This window comes from Onychostoma macrolepis, chromosome 02, assembly GCF_012432095.1.
Source record: "Onychostoma macrolepis isolate SWU-2019 chromosome 02, ASM1243209v1, whole genome shotgun sequence".
Classification (NCBI taxonomy): Eukaryota; Metazoa; Chordata; class Actinopteri; order Cypriniformes; family Cyprinidae; genus Onychostoma; species Onychostoma macrolepis.
In genome coordinates this window covers 3,525,455-3,552,353 of record NC_081156.1, presented here as the reverse complement: position 1 = coordinate 3,552,353, position 26,899 = coordinate 3,525,455, and the positions used below count along the sequence as shown (strand labels likewise).

Below are 26,899 nucleotides of genomic sequence, written 5' to 3'. Positions count from 1 at the left end.
AAATGTGTAAGTGTTGTAATTAAAATGTTTTGAATTTAAATATTTAAATGTAAACATTTCAAGAAAATTGTTTAAATAAATATATGACTTAAATAGACTTAAACAAAAGGCAAGTAAACTGTGTATTCTTGTTACACTAATACTAATAGTGAATACCTTGTTTTATAGTAGACCACTTACATAAAATGCATATAAGTATCAGTTGTCACTCTGTATCTCACATAAATATGTCTTAGTAAGATTAATTTTAAATATTTAGTTTTATTATCAAAGTTCTGTAGTTTTATTGTTGGGAGAAAAACATAATGTAATGCAATATAATTACGACTGATGCTTGTACAAATATTGTTCCTCAAATGCCTAATGCATCATATTTAATATGTACATTTTAACATGATTTATTTTAAATATTGACAATCAAATCAAATCTAAGTACATCAATCAAGTAAGATTTTATCTTGAAATACTAACAGTCATGCTTAAATCTGTAGAGATTTCACAGCAAAAATACACCTGAATGTTAACATTTTTAGGATGATACTAAAAGGTCTTTTACATGCTAAAAAAAAAAAATTAAAAAAATCCCAGAAGGCATGAAGTAAATAGTGTACAACAGGTTTGTCAGCAAGGTTTTGATCCTGTTGATAATTCAGAGGCCTAGAAAATGTGTATCAGATACAGTACACTTGATAGGGTAACTGGAGGACATTTACCACAAGAATTTCAAAAAATATTGATATATTGTTCACATATTTATTTAATTTATTAATAAGCTTATTTTTACGGTATTTTTTATTTCCTATCATGCCTGATATATAGCGCCTTGATTAGCCCTCATGTTGTTATATAAATAAAAACCTTCTTTACTGTATTTTACATCAATTAAACAAGTCCTACCCGCTCATCTCCTACCGTAATGTAATTGACTCTAGGGCCACACGGGGGCGTCTGGGCTGGGATAGACCCCGCTTTGTCTTCAGGGATCAATGCGCATCTGTGGGTCGTTCCGCGCGTCCACACTAGGAGGCACCGCCGCTGCCTGCTTCCCCCATTCACTCTCAGCACCGCACAGCAACCGGAAGAAGCTGTTTGAATGTGTCTTACCATGTAGCACCAGTCTGAAGTTGAAGTGTCCGACGCCCGCTCTCTGCAAACCGAAGAATACTACAGATATGTAGCTGACAAGCCGAAAGACGTCTCTTCATCAGCAGATCAGAAGCAAAAATCGATTCATATTGAACCCATCGTTGTTGATTTCCCTAGAGGTGAGCTAATATTATATCGCTGGCTTGTGTGCGAACTGAAATATGGCGTATGTAAAGTTTTGCGTCCAGCAGGGTTAATATTAAAGCGTGCATTGATTCTGTGCGGTTGTAAGCGTTGTGTTGTGATATGAGCTGATGCAGAGGCAGAGCTGTCAGATGATGAGCGGCGCACTGACTTTAGCTTTAGCCCGCCGCGTTCACACGCCTTCTGTGTGCTCTTCATTCACAGTAAACACCGCATTCAGTGACAGTCTGCGGGGATTTTAGCTGTTCTTGTGGCTGTAACGACTGAAAGGTTTATAGTCGCGGGGGAAACTCCGGGGAAGTATGTGCGTGACAGGCTGAAGCTAGTTGCTAAGTAGCCTAGAGAAGATTCTGGCTAATGCTGACGCGTTGCTGGAGTGACGTCACACACAGCTGTGGAGGCCCATAGCTGTCTTTAACTGTATGTGACTTACATTACTGCACAATACTATGAGTGTACTGTACATAATAATAATAATAATAAGAAGAAGAAGAAGAATAGCAACAATCAACAAAACAACAATAATAATAATTATCCAGAAGAAGTATTACTTCTCTAGTATTACTCACTATCTCGAATTCCCAAACTATGTTTTAAATACTCTTTCGCGTGATTACGGCTCTCTGATGTGGGATAATGGTCACGTGACATGCTGGTAAACAAATGTTTTGATTGTTTTTACATTATTGTAATTATTATTGTTATTTACATTTTTTATGTAAAAAGAGGGACTCTGTGGAAATGATTAGAGAAAAAAAGTGTTGATTCAAAAATTAATAAATTTAAGATTACAAATAAAATAAGGTTACATATAAAAAATGTAATTAAATAATAATCAAAATTTAGAATAAAGAAATAATAAAAATTATCAAAATAACTGTAATTAATTAATTAGTAAATACATTATTGTAGTACGAATGACTAAATGTAATGTGATATAACCAAAAAAATAATAATTCTGATACATTTATATTGTAATTGTTTAATGGTATAAATTAGGCATTTTTACAAGAAACTATAGTCAAGTCATCTTTATTTATATAGCGCTTTTAACAATACAGATTGTGTCAAAGCACTTAACAGTATCAAATTGGAGGATAGAGTGTCAGTAATGTATAATGAAAAGATTAAACACTCAATTTTCAGTTAAAGGCATATATACATATACACGAGGACGATCATATTTGGGGGTAAACAAAAAACAAAAAAACTGACCTCTAACTCTAGCACTCTCTATTCTAATTCTATTCTTAAAAAAAAAAAAAAAAAAAACTTGCCCCTTTTAGACTAATTAACTAACACTAGCTTCTCTATTCTTTTTGTATTCTATCTATTTGTTTTCTTTTATATATTATACAATTAACTAAAAGCAAAAAAGGCCTCGGACACTAGCTTGCTCTATTCTTTTTCTATTCTATCTGTTTTCTTTTTATTTATTATATAATTAACAACAACATAAAAAAAAACCTTGCTACGTGTACTACATTAAGCTAACTGAGACTCGTCATAGCACTTTTGTTGATTTTGATTGCTTCCATTGTCCTCATTTCTAAGTTGCTTTGAATAAAAGCGTCTGCTAAATGAATAAATGTAAACATTTATTTACAAACAACCCTTATTTAATTACTTGTTAGCTTTTCATCAACGTTGTTTCATTAACTTTTCATCGGCTTTCATCAAACCCACTGCAGTTCCCTCGCAAATCCTGGTTTGGGAAACCTTGTCATAGATTGTGTAGTAAGTCTTGTAAACAGCCTCTGTTACAAAACTGGTTAGCCAGTAGATTAAGTAGATTAAGATAAAATGTTATGATGTTTGATGTTATTATTGTTTTCCGTTTATATAAGTTCAAAGTGCTATGAGATTGTAAAGTTTGTGCAGGCCATACAGATGTCGCATGCATTTGTCATTTCACAAAACATGTCTTGACCTTCGCCCTGAATTACACCACAGAGTAACCACAGAGACTTTTGCATGCAGTTTAGAAAATTGATGACAGATGGCTGCTCTTCATTTATGTTAACATTTACAGGACGTAAAATAGGATTGTAATTATTAAATGTAAAATCATGTACAGTCTCTGAAGGCTTCATTACCCTTATGAAAACGCATGTGTACAAGTGTACTTAAAATCTTAAAAAAACAAAAATTACAAAAAAAAAATTGTACTTGCGGATAATATTAATGAAATAAAAGGCCACTATGCATCTAAAGAGAAAAGTTTCATGACTTATTTTCTTAAACTTGAGTACACTATCAAAAAATGCACTTTCAAATGTCAAATTTAAAGATTTACTTAAAAATGTTGATATTCTTTTAAAGCAGTGAGATGTGTTCATATACAGTTTGTCAGAGTGACTGATGCATTGCTATGTATATTTACTCAGCATTGCCCTGGTCGAACTTGCTTCTAGTCTAATGCATATTCTATCCAAGTGTGTGTAATATAGTGTGTTCGTTCTGGCCGTTTGGACAATATCGCTTCTGTCAGTTGTTTTAACCCTGTTACAGATGTCTCTATTGTACAGAATGTAAGATCAGGACAGAGACGCACAAAAATTCCTTTTTTTTCTTATAGATTTATCTGTTTTCCGTTAAAGGTAAAAAAAAATTAAAAATTATAATAATGTTGTCAGAAAATGAAATGAATGTTTTGTCAGGTGGTCATTTTTTAATTTTCAGTGATCTATGCGTTGCAAAACATTTAAAAAGTCGCAGTGCTTTTCATAAGCAATATTAAAGGAATAGTTTAACCAAAAGTGAGCATTTTTGGGGCTTGTGGCATATGATTCATCATTTACTCATCCTTATTATGTTGCAAAGCTGTACCCTTTTGTGTAACAAAATAGTAGATGGATGAGAGGACATGATTATAAATGGTGAAGCTTCAGAGGATAAAAGTAGTTCATATGACTTGTTATATATTATATCATACGATATTTATATCAAATGTGTCTCCATTGGCCACTCATGTTTGAATTTCAAGGGTATGGCTTATTTCATCCGGACAGCTAAGTGTTCTCTTATGTGTTTTTAATAATCGGATGATCCCAGATCCTGGATTTTTAAATAGTAGTTTACTAAATGCATGTCTCTCTTCCCAGTAGAGTGATGTCTGGAGCGTCAAGCAATGATTGTCCACACTTGGAGTGTGTGGGGGAGATCACCAAGGAAGAACTCATCCAGAAATCTCATGTGAGTCCCTACCAAGACCCAGTCGCACCTTCATCATATCATTGCTTCCAGTTCCACCCATTTCTCATAAGTCAAATGTAGTTTGCATTATTGACAAAGTAAAGACCCCTGTTCCAGAGTTTGTCCATAGGCTCTAATAATGCCTCACATATAAGAGCTTAGGCTATAAACAGTGCATGCTGTTGAAAAAAGTGTGATGAAATCAATGTGCAATTATATGGATCCATTATACATTATTGTAGTTTAAAAGCATTTGAGGTTGCAGTATAATTGCTTGCCAGAATGTACCTTTAATAGAATACAGGTTTTCAGAAGAGATTTGTGTTGGTGGGCTCCATTGCATATAATACACACAGCCATTCAAATGATTGGAAATGTTTTTGAAATAAGTCTCTTATGAGGCTGCATTTACTTGATCAAAAATACAGCAAAAACAGTAATATTTAATACAATTTCAAATAATTGTTATCTGTTTGAATGTTATTCTTTTGATGGCAAACTGAATTTTCAGCATCATTACTCCAGTCTTCAGTGTCACACGATCCTTCAGAAATCATTCATTCTAATATGCTGATTTGGTGCTAAAGAAATATTTCTTATTTCACCAGACGTGTTGAAAATTGTTTTGCTGCTTAATAATTTTGTGGAAACCATAGTATTTTTTTTTTTTTTCAAGATTCTTTGATGAATAGATAATATGGATAGTTATAAGAACAGTTTATTTTAAATCGTGTGTAACATTCTAAATACTATCACTTTTGAACAATGTAATTATCCTTGCTGAATAAAAGTATTATTTGAAATTAAAATAATTTAAAATCTTTCTGAACCCAAATTTTGAAACGGTGGTGTACATGGCACATAGACTTGGTAAGACAATTAAGTATAAATGTGTTTGTTTTCAGGGTCAGTGTCAGGACTGTAAAGTCGGGGGACCAAACCTTTGGGCTTGTCTAGAGGTAAGTTATCTTTAGGTAATGTTCCTCCACAAGTTTGGTGTGTAATGGGAATGCACCAATATTAAAATGCTGCAAATTGATATTAAATTGATATACTATTTTGTGTAAAAAAAAATAAAAACGTAAATGACTTTCTATCTTTGAATGACATGTGAAATTCTTGATTATTGGAAGCTAGTTTATAATGAAGCCTGTAGAGTATAATTTCATTTCATGTATATCTTTCATTCAGAATGGCTGTTCGTATGTTGGCTGTGGGGAATCACATGCGGACCACAGCACTGTCCACTCTCAGGTTAGTCATCTTATTCTCTGTTTCTACTGTTTCTGTGTAATAATTATTCAGATTAATGTGCTTTATATTTTATTAACAGTGTTAAATTTTATTGTTTAAATTTGTTTTGCGTGAGTGTACTTACAACTGTTTTCACCCACAGTGAGTGTAGCATTACAGCTCTACGATTACTTTTGTAGGTTAATTTAGACAGGTGAATCTGATCCCTGTGTTGATTTCACGTCTGTTATTCTGATTGTGACTGGAGGCTTAAATGATGCAATGAATCGCTGAAGTGTGATTTGAATTCCAGGCTGGCCTGTGGGTGAACTCATCCATTATTAATCAGCGCTCCAGTGGGGATCTGGCTTCCCACTAAAGCCCATTTTGATTACCCATTACTAAAACCCCATAATGCTCTCAAAACACCCTTGTGTCTGTGTGAAAGTGACTGAGAGAAGACAGAGCCATCAGCCATACTTCTGCCACAATAACCTGCTTTGCTGCAGTAAACAAAATTCAGCCCATGTTTTTTCTTTCACTAAGCTGTTTTCCTCTACCAGGGTGCTTGTGGGTATAGAGCTCTGCAGTGAAGATGTGTTTTTGTTGGTGAACAAGAAAGTTGCCCTGACAAAAACCTAATGAGATTTTTCCATTGGCTTTTGGATTATTGCGGAAAATAAGCTTTGTGATCAATGAAAGCATAAGATTTAGTTCATGATGATAATTTTTTCACAAATGAACACAATGTTTGTGAATTTTGAAGCCTAAATGCAAAGTAAAAAGCAAAGCAAATAAACTATAAATGAACTATACCATGGTTGCATGACCAAAACACAAGGCTAGTGAGTAGATGATTTGCAAAAAAGTCCTAATACCAATTTGATAATGCTCAGTTCAAAAATATCAATAAAAACGTTTAATCAGATTTCTTTTTTTTTCAAATAATATGTTTCCATTTAAATTCACTTGATCAAAACAACAAAAGCAGTCAAATGTCAAAAGTGTTGGTTTTAATGACATAAAAAAAGAAGTGTTCAACACGTCTCATTTAAATTAGAAGCTGCTAAAAAAAAAAAAAGTTAAAATATGTTTGTATGTCATTTTCTGTTGCTGTTTATCAGAAAACGTCTGGGTCATGTTTGCATTTTCTTCTGTTACTGGCCATAATTCTAACCTTGAAATCAGGATTAGGCATAAAACAATTTCTTTAGAATCATTCATACATGTAAAAATCAGCTGAGAATTCACCAAATAGTTTTAACCTGGCTCAGAGGAAGATAGAAATCATGTGTTTGTTTGTCTTTGATTAAGGGATGGTACAAGACTTGCTACAAAATGCACATCATAGTGCAAAAAGGCAGTATTTTCATGAGTGCATTGGGCGTACCACAATGTATAATGTAGATGAGTTTTCTATTATGTTACCCTTGCTGTGCTGTGAATTCAAATAGATATGGGCATGTACAACATCCTATCCATCACTGAAATGGCCGGAGTGGCAGATTTTGGCAGGGTTTGTAGTTTGGCGCAGCTCTCATAAATGTTTTAACTTCCCCTGTCTGGCTGCAGTTGCACCAGTCCTAGTGCCGCAGTGAAAGCCAATCCAGACACATGAATAATGTAGAGACCCCTTAGCCCCCGCTGTGTGCATGCCCAGGCTTCACATCGCCACTTCCTATTTCCCCTGGTACATTTTCGCTCTTGTGTTTTACCCTAACTTTTGAAGAGTCTTTCTGTTGCAGTGTAGGCTTCATATATAGAGAAAGAGCTCAGGACTCAGACTGCCTTTATTTAGGAAGTAAAAAGGCACTGATATAGAAATTTTGACGTAATGAGTAGCAGCAGATATTTTAAATCTATACTGTTTTGTGAGATGTTAATAAAAAGCGGGTTCACAATAAAGCTTCAGTGTAGAATTTGACATGTGTTAAATCATTCAAAACTATTCAAGCCATTTAAAGATTTAAACAGAACCAATGATTTTTTTCCCCCCATACAAAACAACTGTAGGGCGATTATTGGTTGATTTTAGTTGTAATACTCTTTGGTTCATTTACAAAATGTATAACAGGATTTGAACCCGGCCCCCCATGCAAGTTATAAAATTACACCACTAGACTCATAGTCTCCAAATGAAATCAGTCGGCAAACAGGTAATTGGCATAAAAAAAGAGTTTTCTGGATAAATTTCCCCCCCCCTAATTTTCCAATTCTGATGAATGCTAATGCTTCTGTTGCTACTAATACTAATTATTATTAAAGAAGCTGATATTGATATGCTCACCAATGTATTGTGCAACTCTAGTTATAGCATTTTTTTTTTTTTTGTGTAATATATGGAGATAAGCATTTATTTCCATGTAAATGTCCATCTAAGCACAGTGGCTTTTTCTTCCAGGAGACACGGCACAACCTGACGGTGAATCTGACCACTTTGAGAGTGTGGTGCTACGCCTGTACCAAGGAGGTTTTCCTAGAAAGAAAACTGGGTCCACACGCACAGTTGCCCAGCGCTGCCAAGTCCATCTCCCCAGTACAGACTCCCAGCCCGGTCAGAACTCTTATGCAACTTTCTGTGAATGCAAAACAAAGTTTAGAACTTTATATTTAAAACATTGCCTTTGCTATTGAAACATGACTATAAATGTTTGCATAGAAGACAAGATCAATCACAGTCTCAATGTGCAAATATATGTAAGACCAATCACAATTTAGTATGCAAATTTTATCATTTTTGTCAGTTATATCAGTGGTGATGGAAATTTGTTTTAATTAAATTTAAGTAATCTCTAATAATTGATTTTGAGATTGTAGGTTTTCTGAACGTTGTTTAGGGGCACATAACTACAATTGCTGTTGCTGATCTTCTTCCATTGTCTTTCTGGTTCTCAGGACCCCAAAGCTCCTGGGAGCCCCACCTCGCTGAGAGTTCCTCCAGCAGGAGCCTGTGATGACCTGGATATGGAGACCGAGGAGGAGGACGAACTGAGGACCAGAGGTCCTTCATCTCTCATGTGTTCTGTGCATTTGCTCTGCATTCCGCACTGTTGGTCTGATCCTTGTCGTCTGTTCCTCCTCACAGGTCTGACTGGACTGAAGAACATTGGCAATACCTGCTACATGAATGCTGCTCTCCAGGCGCTTTCCAACTGGTAAGAACCCCAATAATGAGTTCTCTTTCAGTCTAGTTTTGCTCTGGTTTAATCAATCTCTCTCTTTCTGGTTTATCCTCTAGTCCTCCACTGACACAGTTTTTCCTGGACTGTGGTGGTCTGGTGAAGACAGACAAGAAGCCAGCGCTATGCAAGAGCTATCAGAAACTCATCACAGACCTTTGGCACAAAAACAGGTACATTCCTTTCTTGCCATTTCCTATTTAAGTGTAATTTTTCAAGTGTTTTTTCCTTAAGTTTCATTATAACTTTGCTCTTGTTTTGTGTGGTTGCAGGAACTCCTATGTTGTTCCTACAAATCTATTCCAGGGCATTAAGGCTGTAAACCCAATGTTTCGTGGTTATTCCCAACAGGTATGTTTTCTTAAATTAATTTGTGTAAAAGCATTAGGGATGCACAGATATTAAAATTATGGCTTACATTATCGTTCAAATGTTTGCAGTCAGTCATATTTATATTTTATAACGGAGAGCAAACAAAAAGCTTACTGGCCACAAACATTTGAACATTAATTTATTTGAAAATATATTTTGTCTAAATAAAAAAATAAAACACTAAATACTAAAAATGCTTTAAATGCTACAAGTGACTTTAAGCATCACAGCATTATAATGTAAAGCATAAAAATACATTCATTTTGAGTTTTGTGGAAGATTACATTAATAATTGAATAACACTGGTAAATGATTTTATCGATTAGATGATGGCAAGGGTAATCTAAATGTTTTAATGTTCATGCATTTCTATCCTGTAATATTGTCAGATAAATATACAGTATTGACTGTGATATGATAACATGATTGGCTGTTAATGATATGATACCAACTTATTGTGAAATGTATTTTTTTAATGCATGTTTTATGTCTTTTGTGCAGAACTTTATTTGACAAATAGGTAGTTTTATTTTAAGGTAATTGTTGTATTTTCATTTGATTACATTTTAAAAGGTTGATTAAATTATTGTTTCCACAGTTTTTAATGGTGAATTTGTATTAGATCATAAAACACAGAATCCAGAAAAAAATCTAAAAAAGGTCAATTTCATGGGCCATATTATTATCATATTATCATAATATAAATAATTAAATGGTTAAAATGTTATGAATTTAGTTGATTAAACACGCTTTTTGATGATTCTGATTTAATGAAACTCTTACACTGTTATCCAGAATAAATAAAACATAAAACACAGAGTTTGGGGGAAAATATAACTGATTTCACAGGGCCCTAGAATTCTTATTAAAATAAATTTTCATATAGGCTCATCCTGACCACCTCAACATAGTCAACCAATGGTGTGAGTTGGAGGGCGGGACTTTCTGTTCAGCTCACCCAGTGGCAGATGAGGTCAAACTCAAAATATCTTGCTTGCTGTGGGAATTTCATCTAAGAGAGCCTCATTCTCTCTACGCTATTTCTCCTTTCCACCCTTCCTCTTATCATACTTTGTCCTCTAGCTGCGTTTAAGAAGACCCATTTTTATTCTTGATGATGAGCGATTCTATTCTCTTATATGGGGCACAATCTGATTCAGAGATTCTCTAGATGTTTGATCACCTCCAACCACTGGAAAACATCCATTGTCATGCCTGGCTGGAGAGGAAGGCCGGTTGGAGAATTAGTGTTGACATGAATGGGCCATCATAGGCTGTTCAGAGACTGTAGGAAACATTTATCTCATTTTCATGCTCTCTTTCATGAAGTCCAGATAGACTGTGGACTCCTGTAGAGGGGACATTCAGTCAAAGTCAATGAATGCCTTATTTTAAAGTCATTCCCTCTACAAAGTATAAAGGGAAATGGGCATTAATACCACCAATTGAATACAGCCAGCAAACCTTTTGTCCTTGTACTGCATTGACATAATACAGCGATGGCCTTCTGGTCTCATGTGCTGTGTCCTGTTGTTGGAAAGTTGTTTGCCTACCAGGATTCTTAATAGCAGGATGTTAGAATGCCAGTTGGCCAAGTTGCCATGTGGATGAGCCAGTACTGACTAATGTTCTCATATGCTTCAGCTGTTCCTATGGCGATGGGGTCCCTGTGGGTCCCTGGCTAATCTGTGTTATACAACGTGAGCCTCCATGCGTGTTGCATTCTTTTGATAATGCCTGGAAACATTTGGTCAAAGAGTGTGTGATTGTCAGTGCACATGCCAGAATCTCACCGCCCAGTTTAATGGACTAGTCAACAAGACAAATGTAATTAAAGGGCAAGTTCACCTGAAAAAGGAAACTACTGTCATCATTTAATGGCCGATATATCAGTACTTTAATCTTGGAAACCCCTATTATTGGAAAGCTACATTTACAGAATAATTTATGGTCATCTGTTAATAATACAGATACCTGCACATAACAGGAACGAGATATTGTGGCCGTGAATTAAGAATTCGCTCCCAAAACTTAATAAGTTTTCCATAATTTTAATTAAATTGTAGTTCTGAAAAAAAAAAAAATTAAGGGAACAGATTAATAAAATGGCACCACAAATAAATAAATCATGGGAATGTATTCTTAATCCGTGGCCACTATATCTGTGTCATTTGTGGGGCATCATAAAATAAGGTGTTCCAGGAACTAGAAATATTTGATTTTGTGTGACGTTACAGTCCAAGATATTGCAATATTGACCAGTGCAACATAAACATTACCTATAAAGTGTAACTTTAAAGGCCCGTTCACACCAAGAACGATACTAAAAAGATAACTGTAATGATATCTGTAACATCTGTCTGCCGCTTTACATGCTAAAGCTCTTTAAAGTCAGGTGGATTCTGATTGGCTATCAATATTTTTATCGTTCATCAGCTGGAAAAAAAAAAAAGTCATTCTGAAAGTGATTCCAACTATATTGTTTCTCTTTTTTTTTTCACTATTGCTGTGGTGTGAACTTACCCATTTTTATAGAGTTAGAGCAATTAATAAACCTTTATAGTTTTGGTCCTTGGTGAGTTTATTTGTTTACTAGTTTGCACTACTTTGTGCTTATTTTGCAAAACATTAATCAAAATCTGTCTCTGTCCTAAGGACTCTCAGGAGTTCCTGCGTTGTCTGATGGACCAACTCCACGAGGAGCTCAAGGAGCCCATTCCTGAACCCGAGGACCCAAACCAGGCTGTGGCCATGGATGACAGTCCCGACGAGGACCACCACAGCCAATCAGATGACTTCCAGTCTTGCGAGTCTTGCGGCAGCAGCGATCGTGCTGATAGCGAAGGCCTCAGAGTCCCAGAAGACATCAATGAAGCTGAGATGCTGATTTCAGAGCAGAACCAAAACAACCGAGATTGGCAGAAAGAGAAGAATCTCATCAACAACCTGTACCGTGCCGGTTCCCATGGCGACCTGGATAAAGATGTGGACACGACCAATGAGTCGAGGCCAATAATCAGCAGCCAAGGAGCCATTAAAGCCCAGGGCCGAAATTCTGGTAAATGCAAGGCCGCATGCAGTTTTTTTTTTTTTACACCAACATGTAAACAAACAGTCTTACAGGCTCCAATAAACTCATGGTGAAGTTTTTTTTGTTCTTTGCTCTGAGCTAAAAAGCATACTGTTTAAATATTCTGAAAGCATTTGATCTCATGGGTATTAGGGTGCTCCGATTAATCAACTACTGAACTATCACTGCCACTATCTGCCGATAATTGCTTTGGGGTGTTTGATCAGTAAACCGATCTAAAGCTGATGACGCGCCTGCTGTGAGAGGTTTGGCATGACATGCAGTGGCACCGTCTAGGCACGGGTAAAATAATTATGGTAACAATTGAAGTACAATTCATATTTCTTCATTAAATAACTTATAAAGTAATTTGAAAACTTTCTGTGAGGCATAAATTCACAAACAGTGTGAGTGAATCACCACGCTCTCTCTCTTTCTCTCTCAAAATGCGCAAATGGCTTCAAATCACCACATTGCGTCTGCACTAAAAGCAAGCTACACGCTGCACAATTGACACAGGGATTGTCACTTGCACAATCGAGGCAGTGTTGAATTTCTTTTTAATTCTTGCATGTGTTTAACCATTCAGCAATCGTGTGCTTTCCTGGAGAAGCGCACACACATAACGGCAGGTTCACACATACTTCGTTTGCAATGCGTATTTGTCTGCGCTCATGTTAACGGATTAAAGTGTTCACACTGTACACGGTTGCGGTCCGGCAGTGTGTTCTATGAGTAGTGCGTCTGCAGCAGTGCAGCGATTGTTTCCACACCGAGATTCCTGTGCTGTAAAGTAACAGTGCATTGTTTGTGGTAAATAAGAACATGGATTGACACGAAAATGTAGTAATTACACCATAAATGCATATAATTAAAATTATATGTTTGTGTTTCACGGTCAACACATATGGCTTTTTAAACGGCAATTTTAGATAAACAGGGCAATAATAGATGGCACAAAGCCATCTAATAATAGATTGTTTGTGATAACATAAGAAAAGTAGTTTAAATGTTTTGCCACTTGCTTGAGCAACTTAATATATAAATCTAGAAGTAAATGCAAAAAGTAAAAAGCATTGAATGTGTTGCTTATATTTATTACGTTTAAACATGTCTATGAAAGATTGTATGACAAACCGCAAACAGAGTATTTGTGAACCTGGCGTAAAACGCAAAAATCAATTGCATGATCGAACATTTAGGTGAGATAAATAAATCAAATAAAAAAATTCCCCCTATTTTAAAAAACGAAATTCAGGCCCTGAATAAATGTCTAAAAATCCTGATTGGAGTACCATTAGAAATAATTTTACATGATAAAAAGAAGGTTTTAAAAAGATTGGTATCGATGATCGTATCGGCCGTATTTGCTTGCTTTTATTGACTGACTTCTTTGTTTCCACCTTGTTCAGATTCAAACCCTGAAATCCAGGTCAGCAGTTCCATCAGACCACACAGTCCCAGTGGAAATGAGGGTGTCACATCTAGACTGTCCAGCAGTCCCCCCAAATCCTCAATGTGGCCAATCCTGAGCTCTGCTCACAAGAAAGGTACCAGAATTTGAGTAGGAAGCACTTCGGGACAGTTTAGGAGTTATGTACTAGTTTAATTAAATGTATTAATTAGTGATGCACTGAAATAAAAACTTTGGACTGGAACCAAAATTTAAGGATGAACTTAAACCAAAAATAAATGTCATTTAGTGGTCAATTAATAAATTATATTTAATAATTAACACAAATAACATTTAAATTGCACACAAGGCAGTTTTATGTCAACGTTTTAATAACAAAATTGTTTCTACTCCAATTTGTTGTTAAAATATTGACATTTAAATGGTGGCTATAATAAAGACTTCTTTTCATGACAGCTTTATTAAAACATACATTAATGCAACAAGACAACAGGTTAAGTAAAAACATAATGAATATGTTATAGTGCATATATTTAGCAAAATGCTAAAGAATAATTTTTTTTCTAGTTGACTGTCGAGTTTATGGATATTGATTGTCTTATGAGGTAAATGTAACGTGACATTGTTTACAAGCTGTCGATGTCTTTCTGCATTTAAAACACTGAGCGATTACATGAAACACGATACATTTAAAGTGTCATGAAACCCTAAAACACATTTTTTGAGATGTTAACATATATGAACAGGTTGCACATCAGTGAAAACAACTTTAGCACTCATTATGTCTATTATTAAGGTAAAAGTGGTTATTTTTTCATTTTTTAAAGCAATTTCGTTCTTCCGGTTCTAAAAGAACCAACGTCACGAAGAGTGACGTATATGCGTTAATTTGCAGGGGTGATTGGCTGCCGTGGCTGGAGAGTACGCGTCTACGTCATCAGTTTCCTGAACTTTTCTCAGCATTATTCACGAGAATGAACTCTTATGATCCAATCACTGCGCTGTGTTATGCATGAGGCTGTATTACAACGGAGAATTCAAATCTCATACAACACGCTGTCAGTTCATTTCTGTAAACATGACCATAACAATATGTGACCTTGGACCACAAAACCAGTCTTAAGTGTCAATTTTTCTAAATTGAGATTTATAAAACATCTGAAAGCTGAATAAATAAGCTTTCTATTGATGTATGGTTTGTTAGGATCGGACAATATTTGGCCGAGATACAACTATTTGAAAATCTGGAATCTGAGGGTGCAAAAAAAATCAAAATATTGAGAAAATCGCCTTTAAAGTTGTCCAAATGAAGTTCTTAGCAATGCATATTACTAATCAAAACTGAAGTTTACTAAATATCTTAATGGAACATGATCTTTACTTAATGTCCTAATGATTTGTGGCATAAAAGAAAAATCGATTATTTTGACCCATGCAATGTATTTTTGGCTATTGCTACAAATATATCCCAGCGACTTAAGACTGGTTTTGTGGTCCAGGGTCACATATTTTATATGGCAAACAGTGCATTTCTGCACTGAATGCTGCGATGAGTTTAACAACACTCGCTGCGCAGATCATAGTTCATATCCGGACCTGAGCGAGCATGTCTCAGGTTTATGTGAACATATTTCATATTCTCTCGTGCTCCAAACATGAACCAGCACAGTGAATGCGCACATATCATGACTTCTTCAAATGAAATACGCGCAAATAAGGGCGCTGATACAGCGGTACGTCTGATCATGAACGCAATGACACGACGGATTATTGTGATACACAGCAAACGATACCGACCGAAAATTCAAAGAAGAGTAAACCGAAAGTAACTGAATAACTTTTATTCTTTGTTTTTAAAGATATTTTAATATTAATTTGTCTGTATAATGAGTGTGTTGTAGGTCTGTGTTTTATTGGTTGTTTTCTCCCCTCTTCCCACCCTCTACACTCCCACTTTTCCACAGTTTTACACGCCCATTTCTGGAGTCTTTTTCAGATCTAAGCTGTGAAAGACCAGTGCTGAAACAGGGGGGTTTCATGACACTTTAAGTAAGCTGTACTGTTTCTTTCAACTCCTGATGTTCATTCAGGTTTATTTCATGGTGTAACTTCTAATGAGAAAGAGATAATTGGTTCATGTGCTGTTTGAATTGAGGCTACAGTGATCTGCCATGCCACATTAATGAGCATCAGAACCACATTTATTGTTTGTATTTTGTGATTAAATGGAGAGAATTTGAAAGCTGAGACTTTTTCATATTGAAGTTAACAAAACACAAAGCTCATTGTGATTCTTGGATGGCAGCTGTAGACTAAAAAACAGCATGGACTAAAAGATTGATCTTTAGATTTAAGAATCCATAGCAGTATTGATTAAAAACGAGAAATCTATAGTCTTAATCCAGCTCTAGCATCCACACAGCTGACATGTTTACCTGTTGTAGTTTATCCACTTTATGTGCACAAAATAGACAGTCAAAAAACGTAGCGTCCGAGAAACAGTTATTTAACTGTTCTGTACTGTTTCGGTCAACTATGTTTGGTTGCTGAAATTTTGCTGCATCACTAGGATTAAAGGATTTTTTTTTTTTCATTATTTGAATGTGTTCCTTGAGGTTTACTTATAATGCTAATAAAGTTGATATCTGTACAAAGACGCAAACAAGCTGTTTAAACCAAACACGTCAAAGCGAATGTTCGCTCCATTTGTCCTGGACTATGTCAGAAAGTGAACATGCATCTGTACACTGTATCCAGTGTAGACAAGATAGCGGCAGTGATTTGTAATTTCTATATGCTTTTGACACGACGCGACACTCATCGCAAGTGTCAGCAATTGGCGGCTGAACGCCAGTGGGTGGGGCTTATGTCGATGTGTTGCTCTGGAGGCGGTGTTTATGCAAACGACTGTGCCTGGCTGACGTCACCTTGTCCCTATGAATCCAAAACGATGATGAGGACATTTTAAGTTATGAAACTTGCAGGATGTATTAAGCATACAAAGACCTCTTCTGTATCAAAAGATCAAGGGAAATTTGGTTTCTCATGTCACGACCCCTTAATATAATAGTTGTGTGCATCACCTGAACTGAAACAGATTTGACATTGATTCTAAATGGTTGTGATGTTGACAGTACCCTCGTTCACCCCACCAAAGAGCAAGCGACAGAGGAAATATCGCAGCATCATCTCTGAAGTGTTCGACGGCACCATTGTCAGCTCAGTTCAGTGCCTGACCTGTGACAGGGTGAGTGATTGGTGTGTTTTTCAACCTAAAATGCCCCCAAATGACTTCACTTTAATAAACAAAGAGAAAACAAGCATTTGATTCTTCAGTTGCAGAGAAATGTACTTCATTTTAAAACTGACAGAGGTCTGAGTGTGGATATGCTAGTGAGAGCTTCTGTGAGTATTGAGATCAAATGAATATTGATTTTACTTATACAGTGTTATTTTTTTTTAGCAGAGTTTTGTCATAATTTTACTGTTGACTAAAATAGCTTATAAATGTTTTTGAAATGTCTATAAATGTCTTTCTTCATTAATACTTCTATTCAGCAAGGGGTAAAGAAATCGATCAGAAGTGACCTTAAAGATTTTATTTCAAATAAATGCATTTTTAAAAAACTTCATCAAAGAAGTTATCATGGTTTCCACAAAACACTTAAGAAGTGCACCTGTTTTGTTTTTTTTTCTCCTTGAGCGCCAAATTAGCATATTAAAATGATTTCTGAAGGATCATGTGACACTGAAAACTAGACACTGAATGCTGAAGATTAATTACAGGAATAAATTATGCTTTAAAGTTTATAAAAATAGAAAGCAGTTATTTTAAATTGTAAAAATATTTCACAATATTACTGTTTTTACTGTATTTTAGATCAAATAAATGCAGCCTTGGTGAGCATAAGACACTTTAAAAACACTTACGGTGTTGAACACAAGTGTATGTCATATATTTTATTTGAACATAAGAAATTTTGTTAATAATATCAACATTGTTTGCATATGAAAAGTTGGTTACACTTTATTTTAAGCTGTCCTTGTTACAGTGTAATTATACATTTAAGTACTGAGTAATATTAATTAACTACATGTATATATGGTTAGGGTTAGGATTAGGGTTTGGCTTCGGGTTACTTGCATGTAATTATGCATAATTAATTGTTATTATAATAGTAAGTTCATGTAATGTGTAAAACAAGAACACCTTAAAATAAGCTATAATAGAAGAAAATTGACATTTGAGCTATTTTGCAGTTGTTTTAATGGCTGTGTTATTGTTTCTAACAGTAGTTGCAGTTACAGATTAGCATGTTCAATTATGCTCCTCTGTTACTTGTCCTTCCTTTCTCAGGTTTCGGTGACTTTGGAGAATTTCCAGGACATCTCTCTGCCCATCCCAGGGAAAGAGGACCTTGCCAAGCTGCACTCTTCCTCCCACCAGACGGCTCTAGTCAAGGCTGGTTCGTGTGGAGAAGCCTATGCCCCTCAAGGCTGGATTGCTTTCGTCATGGAATATATCAAGAGGTATTATGCTGACTTTTCTTTTATGTGAGACTGTACCCTTGTACACTGAAGCATACTTTTAAAAAGAGTTCTTATTATGGAGCTGCGAATAAATGAAAATGTATTTTAGTTTACATTAAGATTAAATGCAGTTAGTTGAATTTAAGAATGTGTTTTTGACCCACTTCTGTAGGATTCTTTTGATATAATTTCATAATTTATTCTATTACACTTGAAATATGGTTAATCTATATAGAATGTATTGATAAGAATCTATGGTCAACTAAACTGTTTAAATCAATTCTATTTGAACTTGTATATTAATTTATTTGTAATTACACATTTTCACTATTTTAAATATTAATGTACTATATATTAGCATTATGGGTATATTATGTGCTGCCCTGAGTCATTATGTCCATAAAACATAATTCAGTCATTTGCAACGTTTTTTCCCAAGAAAATAGACTCAACATGTTTCTTTTGAATGATTGACCTTCGCTGTTTATTTCTGCTCATTGATTTTTAGTTGGTTCTGGGGGCCTGTGGTCACGCTGCAGGACTGTCTGGCTGCCTTTTTTGCAAGGGATGAACTAAAAGGTTTGATTATTATTATTTTATTTTTATGTTTTTCTTCCCCTCTCTCAAAGCTGAAATTTTGCTTTAAACCCAAATTAATCAATAGTAGGTGATTGTGCTGTTTTGAGTCTCAGATCTAGAAAAAAAATGAAGAATATGGATATCTTCATGGAAATCGATGTTAATATTTAACATAACGGTGTAATTGTTGTTTTTAGGAGACAACATGTATAGCTGTGAAAAATGCAAGAAGTGAGTATGAACTTGTTGGAGAACCTATTAAAGATGATGGTTGCAGAAATTAAAGTGTTAATGTTGACTCTTTGGTGGTTTCAGATTACGGAATGGGGTCAAATTCTGCAAAGTTCAGAGTTTGCCAGAGGTAGGTACACAGATGAGCTATTGTGGTTATTATACAGGGTTAGGCACAACATTATTATTTTTCAGAGATTGAAAAGACATTAGATTTACATAGGCAGGACACAAAATAATAAAAACAACACAAATAAAGTCAACAATGTCTTGGCCTTGTACCAAGCCTGTCTGAAAGGAACACAAAACCTGGACCTTTGAGCAATAATAGTAATATAATGGGTAATAAGGTCTGGTGAGTCATCTGTTTCCTACATCCAGTGGATTTATGTTTGGAGAGAGACTAAGAATGCCTTCAAAATATAATATCGGCTGCCATCTGGTAAATATGCTCAGGGACCTGTTAATGGCAAGAGCAGCCATCTTATGGGAGTCGTTAGATCTGATGATTCTTCAGTACGTCTGTAGAATGGCCAAAGTATTTTACTGGGCCACCATGATAAAAAAACCTCAAATTGGTAGTACCACACAGCCATGCTGTAAAAATTGCCCAAGTAGTTATATTTTTATATGAACAGGCACGGCAAGTTTTTGCTTTTTTTAATGTTGGAACTGTCAGCAAAATGTGATTTTTCTCCCCAACAGATTCTGTGCATTCACCTCAAGCGCTTCAGACATGAACTTATGTTCTCCACCAAAATCAGCACTCACGTGTCCTTCCCTTTGGAAGGCCTCGAAATGCAGCCCTTCCTGGCCAAGGACTGCTCCGCCCAGACCACCACCTATGACCTGCTGTCAGTCATCTGTCACCACGGCACTGCCAGCAGTAAGTCTTTTAGACCAGGGAGATGGCCATCAATGTATTCTTCTTATAAATTCATACATCATTTGCAGCGGTTACACTAAGTTATATAAATTATTATCGTTCATATTATTATTATTATTATTGAAAATGTTTGAATATATTTATAATTTTAGAAATAATATAATAGATTTTTGTGATTTATTTTACATTATTATAAGAGATGTGTGAGTGGTTTCAGGTAGTGAAAGTTGTTTGATATTAATTCAGTAATATAGCAAAACAGGAAACAACGAGAAGTTGCGAAGATGGGGTCAGGAAATGATCAGTTCTGATTTGAACTCACATTGCATACATGAGCACCACAGCTCAGTGTGTTAGAGCATGTGGCTACATCTCTGACAAAACTGATATTTTTAATGTGATTTTTGCTTTAAGGTGGCCACTATATTGCCTATTGTCGGAATGAGCTGAACCAGCTGTGGTACGAGTTTGATGACCAGAGCGTTACTGAGGTGTCTGAGTCCTGTGTTCAAAACGCTGAGGCATATGTGCTCTTTTACAAGTAAGAACATTTACAAACCAAGATTTATTTATTGTTCCTAACTCTAATTCTAGTAACATCCCTCATATAACCCTACAAACATAACCTATAAAATTATATTATAACACAAATATATATAAATAAAATTAAATCTTGGCAATATCTCTCAATTGTGTTTGTTCGTCCGTCTGCATGTGTGTGTGTGTGTGTGTGTGTGTGTCCTCAAAAAGATTTTGTTCTAACCCTTTTTATATTAAAAATGTTTTGGACTTGGTTTTCTTTTCTTTGAAATTAAAATAAACAAGCAAATAAACATTATAAATAAATTAATTGATTTTAAATAAATAGATTCAATTTTACTGATCAAAATAAGTAAATGAATGAGTAAAAAAAATAAATTCATCTAACAATACAGTACTATGAGTAGAAAAGGAATGTAATAATGTAACTTAATAGAAACTAAATATTTTGTTGTATTTATAATTTTATAGTATTAATTGGGTCTTTATGCTAGAAACTATACAGATGTCTTCTGAATTTTAGGATGGGGTCCCTCGCATGAGGATCTTCAAATTTGGGAAAGCGTGGCATCTAAAAGATTGAAAATCCCTGGCCTGTACAAGCTGTTAAAATGTAATGGAATAAGGACTTGCAAAGTGGCTAAAGGCTAAATAATCCTAATTTAATTTTGCATTATTTATTAAATAGAGTTTTAAATCTATTAAATGATATGGCTTCTGATAATTATGTCTGCCTATTGATTCTTTTTCCAGTATTTCCTGGTATAGTCATGAACAAACAATAATTTAAGATGCAGCTGTTTTGTAGGTAGAAAAGCTCAAGGTTATGTTGAGCAGGACAAACGGCCTTGAGTCTGACTGTAAATCTCACTGCTGTGGTGAAGTGTTTGTGTTGACAGTTGCTTAAATGGCACTGATGTCACTTCTGTGTGTGTGTGTGTGTGTAACAGGAAGAGTAACGACGAGACTCTGAAGGAGAGGCGGAAGGTGACCAGTCTGCTCAACATGATGGAGCCAAGTCTCCTGCAGTTCTACATCTCACGCCAGTGGCTGAACAAGTTCAAAACCTTCGCTGAGCCAGGACCCATCTCCAACCATGACTTCCTGTGTGCCCACGGAGGTGAGGACCACTCTTATGAAGATCTAGACATTTCCCACTTGACCATTATAAAGTATTTTTACACCACAGATATGACTCCACACCAGATATAATTGCAGATTCTACCAGCATTACAGAAGTCAAGTGCTGCCACATCCTTTTTACTGATTGTGTTTGTTTTTACTCTCTTCCTCTCCTGTTCACTTAAAAAGTGCAATATGAGGTCAGCGAATAAATGCGAATCTTCTCAGAAAGCATTTCAAAGCATTTTCGCCCCCTTGATCTGATTTGTTTGAACAGAGTCAAATGAATTTGAAGGAAAAGATCTGACAGAGGAACAAAGATATAAGAAATTCCCTATGAATTATTTATAAATCTTCTTGCATGCTGTTTCGTGTTGACTTTCAGGGGACAGATGCCCATTTTTTTGTCATGAGTAGGAAAACTAATTATCTGGTGGTTAAAACCTCTTGTTTTTCTTCTCCAACAGGAATTCCACCAAATAAAGCCTCGTCTGTTGACGATCTTGTTATGATGCTTCCCCAAAATGTATGGGACCATCTGTATAGCAGGTAAAAATTGTTAACTGCTCTTTTCATAATTTCCACTGGAAGTTCAGTTTCTTATTAAATGCTAATTGGTGGCTCGTTGTGGAATAGGTATGGAGGCGGCCCCGCTGTCAATCACTTGTATGTCTGCCACACCTGCCAGAACGAGATCGAGAAGCTGGAAAAACGCCGCAAAAATGAGCTGGACATGTTTGTTCGGGTAGGAGCCACAGATAAATTCTATATTAAGAGGACACGTAGAGTGAAAAACGTCTGTTCTTTTTGGGTTGGTCTAACGCCTGCACTGTTATCTGGGATCTTAATATGTGCACAGACACACACCCTCTCAGACTGAGAACAGAAGTGTGACCCCTGCCCCTCCCCCCCAAATTGTGCTCATTATTAATGCATGAGAACAAAAGTACTTGATTTCAGCCAGAGATGCTTTGCTTTGTGTCAGTTAAGGCCAAATAAAGGAGGCTAAATGACTGATAATATGTGACCCTGGACCACAAAACCAGTCTTAAGTGTCAATTTTTCAAAATTGAGATTGCTAGATAATCTGAAAGCTGAATAAATAAGCTTTCCATTGATGTGTGGTTTGTTAGGATAGGACAATATTTGACCTATTTGAAAATCTGGAATCTGAGGGAGCAAAAAAAATCAAAATACTGAGAAAATCACCTTTAAAGTTGTCCAAATGAATTCTTAGCAATGCATATTACTGATCACTAATTAAGTTTTGATATGTTTACGGTAGGAAATTCACTAAATATCTTCATGGAACATGATCTTTACTTAATATCCGAATGATTTTTGGCATAAAATAAAAATGGATAATTTTGACCCATACAATGTATTTTTGGCTATTGCTAAAAATATACTCTAGCGACTTAAGACTGGTTTTGTGGTCCAGGGTCACATATAGACTTTCATGTAGTTATATGCCTATATTAAAATTCTCTCCGATACCAGCTGATAACCGGACATTTAGGGCTGCAAGTAATGATTAATGTCACCATTGATTAATTTGTGATTATTACTAAAAAGAGCTTAATATAAAGCATTCTCATTCTTCATAGAAATGCATTAATCCCTACTTTAAAGAGCCAAGACTGGCGAATGTTTTCACTTCACAGTGCACAGACACGATTAATCAACAATGAAATATACTATTTCCAATATAGATTGTTATCGATTTGTTTTGGCAGCCCTGAAGCCGATAATTATTTTCTTGTTATGATTAATAACGTCTAAGTGGCTATTACATTTCTGTACCTTTTTGTTTAAAGAAATTACAACTAAAAGATAAAATCAATTGTTTTATCTACAGTATCAATTTTTTCCATTTTCTATTTCAACAAGTACTTTCATTCTGGTACTCACTGAATTTTTGCTATGGATGCATAATATTTTGGTACCATATTGGTTATCGGCTCCATAAAAGCATGGATGGGAATGATTTACTGACAAGGCGTACATTTAAAGGACACAGATGCAACATCTCATTTCCATAATGACCAGCACAATCTACCAAGCGCAGTGCAAATTACTGCCTGCTTTAAGACATGCTTTTTTTGGGTGTTAAAGGGGTCATCGGATGCCCATTTTCCACAAGCTGATATGATTCTTTAGGGTCTTAATGAAAAGTCTATAACATAATTTAGTTAAAATTTCTGAATGGTAGTGTAAAACAACACCCTTTTTACCCTGTTCATAGCGACCTGTTTCGGTGCATGTCCCTTTAAATGCTAATGAGCTCTGCTCACCCCACCCCTCTCTTCTGTCGGGTGAGGAGCCGTTCTCTGAAAGACTGTAAACTTTAGCCGCATTTGTCGCAGAACTTGCTAACTAGCACATTATTAGGAAAGGTGATTTGCAAAGATACATAAAACACGTTAAACTCACTTCTTCTGTAGGTGAGGCTGGATCGCGAATGATTTGCGCGAACATAGATGCATTTAGGTAGATCGGGGGCGCATTCCCTTCAAAAACAAACGTAATCCACTGCGTCGTCAGCAGCTCAGCTCGCTGAAACAATGGCGGACTGTTTACAGCTCAGGGTGGGCCAGTGTCAATCAACAATTGTGGGAGCAGCCTGGGTCTAAATGTATATTAAGTGTTACAGTATAAAAGACTGAAAAGATGCAGGTGCAACAATGAAAGGTCTCTGACGAGCGCATGTTCACCTAGAAAAATTTGAGAAAAGCAGCACAGTACACACGTTCTGTGTGAACGGCTCTATAGGAAGCAGTAAGCCATAGACAGCAATGTAGCTCACTAGGATTTGGAACAGAGGTTCTGTCTCAGTTTATGGTGTTATTGTTTGGCTGCAGTGAGTAGGATGATATTTTATGAAGAAACACTCAGGTAATGGTATCTGTCTCTTCATGTTTTTTTTCCTCTTTCCCCATCTTTGCTGTCCTTCATGTAGCTCAATAAGGCGTTTCAGGAGGAGGAGTCTCCAGTGGTGATATACTGTATCAGCATGCAGTGGTTCCGGGAATGGGAAGGCTTTGTCAAAGGCAAGGACATTGGTAAGTCATTTCTCATCCCTGCTGCTGATACTTCTGAAGTATCTGAAAGTTTGAAATTAAATATTAGCATTATGTTTTGCAGTTATTGCTGACTAAGGAGTTCTTGAAAAATGTCATTATAGATTTTGTTTGCTTTTCTCTTTTGTTTGGGGTATTCGGTGTGTTTCTGATGGATGATCTTATATCTTTCAGACCCACCAGGACCAATTGATAACTCCAAGATTGCTGTAAATAAAAATGGACACATCACATTAAAACCAGGTAATGTTTATCATCAGGATTTTTTTTTTTTTTACATTTGTCATTTCTTTTAAAGTCACCGTAAAATTCGTAACCCATTTATCAATTTCAATAATCAGATTTATTGCACTTTCACATTAGCACAAATCAAGGGCATGTTAACTCATACACAGGGTTTATTTTACCTCTAGTTTCGTATATTGTGTGAAAGAACCAAAAGCCATTTGCCTTATTAGATGTCAGAGTACTTTCAGAATGATTTTGAAACTAATATTTCAAGGTAAAAACAAAACAAAAAAAAACGTTCATACAGTTGCTTTAACACAATTTCCACAAAACCTTGAGAAACTTCTCTCAAAAATTAAAACCTTAAAATTCTTATTAAAATAATTTCAAATCCTGTTAAAGGGATAGTGCACCTAAAAATTTAATTCTGTCATCTTATTTACCCTCAAATTTTCCAAACCTGTATGAGGTTATTTCTTCTTTTGAATACAAAAGAAGAGATTTTAAATAATGTTGGTAACCAAACAGCTGACGGTAGCCGTTGACCCCATAGTATTTTTTTCCTTACTGTGGAAGTCAATGGCTACCGTCAGCTATTTGGTTACCAACATTTTTTGAAATCCAGGCTGTGCCAATATCTTAATTAATCGAGAGAAGCAGAAATCGTGATCAAATGCGATTTAATTATTCAGCCCTGCATTCAGTAGTGTACCTACTTGTTTCATTTGCTCAAAAAAACATGCGTTTTGCTTCTTTTCTGCTTTAACAGGTGCTGATTCTGGTCAGATATCTGAAGAGACCTGGAACTTCCTCCATTCCATTCACGGAGGAGGGCCGGTGGTGACCGTGCGACCCAGTGTCAGCCATCAGGAGGCCGAAACTTCCCAGGCAGAAGAGAAGATCGAAGTGGAGACGCGCTCAGTGTAGTTGTGCTGCAATGCTGCTGGAACGCAATGGGACCGAGAAACCCTTATCATTTTGCACTTCACTCTTGTTTTCAAGCATTCGAGCAAAGGACCTTACAGCTTCACCTCAGCATACACACTTCTGCCACACTCTCTATACCCTTTATGACTGTTGTTTATAGCAGATGGATGGATTAAACGTCCTCCAGTGTGCTTTATATTTGTATATATCATGCATATCCATTTCCTCCTGACACTAGAAGCCAATTAGACTTAAGGCACAGTTTCACAGTCCATTAATGCATTCGATTTCTATGTGCAGCTGCGTTCATGACAGATTTTGCTTCACCCAAACCAAATGGCCTATGATTTGTGTACACCGAAAATGAATTCCACTGCATCTGTAGATATTTTTTGAGGCACTGCCTCGATTAAGAAAACGAAGGAATATGTTGTCTTAGTGGATGAAAACTTCATGTTTTGGGTATGAAGGGATACTAAATGCTACGTAGTCTCAGGAAAGAACATTTTTGTTTTGCACTGTACTGTAGATTCAAAAGCGTGCATGCTTCAGCTCTGATGTTCGATATGTATTTGAATGTACTAGTACTTAAAGAACACACGTTCCTGCACTAAATGTTATTTATTCCAGAGGGGTATGATTATTCTGGCATTCATGGACGTTTTCTTAGTTTGAAAATGATTCGACGAGCTAAATCTAAGCGGAATGCACGCTAATAGGAATGATGTGGCACATTATGCTGGCAAGAAAATCAATTCCTCATTTTTATTTGTGTTGCATAGCTGTGCCGCTGGGTTGCATGGAGATGCAAACAATAAGGTGCACATTTGAACACATTGATGGCTGTCTTGTTTAAAAATGCTATGTGAAAGAAAAAATCAGATCCTGCTGCCTCACATGTGTACATTCAAGGCGTTATTTAATGTATAGAAGGATGTGATGTCGTTTTTCAATATTAATTGTCCGCAGAGATGAAAGCTGTATCTGAGTGGCTACTATTAAATCGGAAACTTATGCTGTTGA

General features: G+C 35.9%; 1 protein-coding gene across 3 annotated transcripts; it reads left to right on the top strand.

Annotated features, from left to right (window-relative positions):
• Positions 1-994: 994 nt before the first annotated feature.
• On the top strand, positions 995-26,899 carry usp33 (ubiquitin specific peptidase 33). Of its 3 annotated transcripts, none has more exons than XM_058798772.1 (25): positions 995-1,265; positions 4,398-4,485; positions 5,391-5,444; positions 5,677-5,739; positions 8,120-8,272; positions 8,614-8,719; positions 8,804-8,873; positions 8,957-9,070; positions 9,170-9,248; positions 11,925-12,327; positions 13,752-13,889; positions 16,888-17,000; positions 17,090-17,158; positions 18,111-18,283; positions 18,792-18,862; positions 19,060-19,093; positions 19,178-19,223; positions 19,799-19,979; positions 20,394-20,520; positions 21,470-21,639; positions 22,109-22,190; positions 22,278-22,386; positions 24,601-24,703; positions 24,896-24,964; positions 25,719-26,899. In XM_058798772.1, the coding sequence occupies exons 2-25, from the start codon at positions 4,402-4,404 to the stop codon at positions 25,874-25,876; spliced, it is 2,769 nt and encodes a 922-aa protein (XP_058654755.1). In that variant the 5' UTR covers positions 995-1,265; positions 4,398-4,401; the 3' UTR covers positions 25,877-26,899. The 3 variants fall into 3 exon arrangements, with proteins under 3 accessions (XP_058654755.1, XP_058654749.1, XP_058654761.1); XM_058798766.1 differs by having other exon boundaries at positions 996-1,265; positions 4,395-4,485; XM_058798778.1 differs by lacking the exon at positions 17,090-17,158 and having other exon boundaries at positions 997-1,265; positions 4,395-4,485.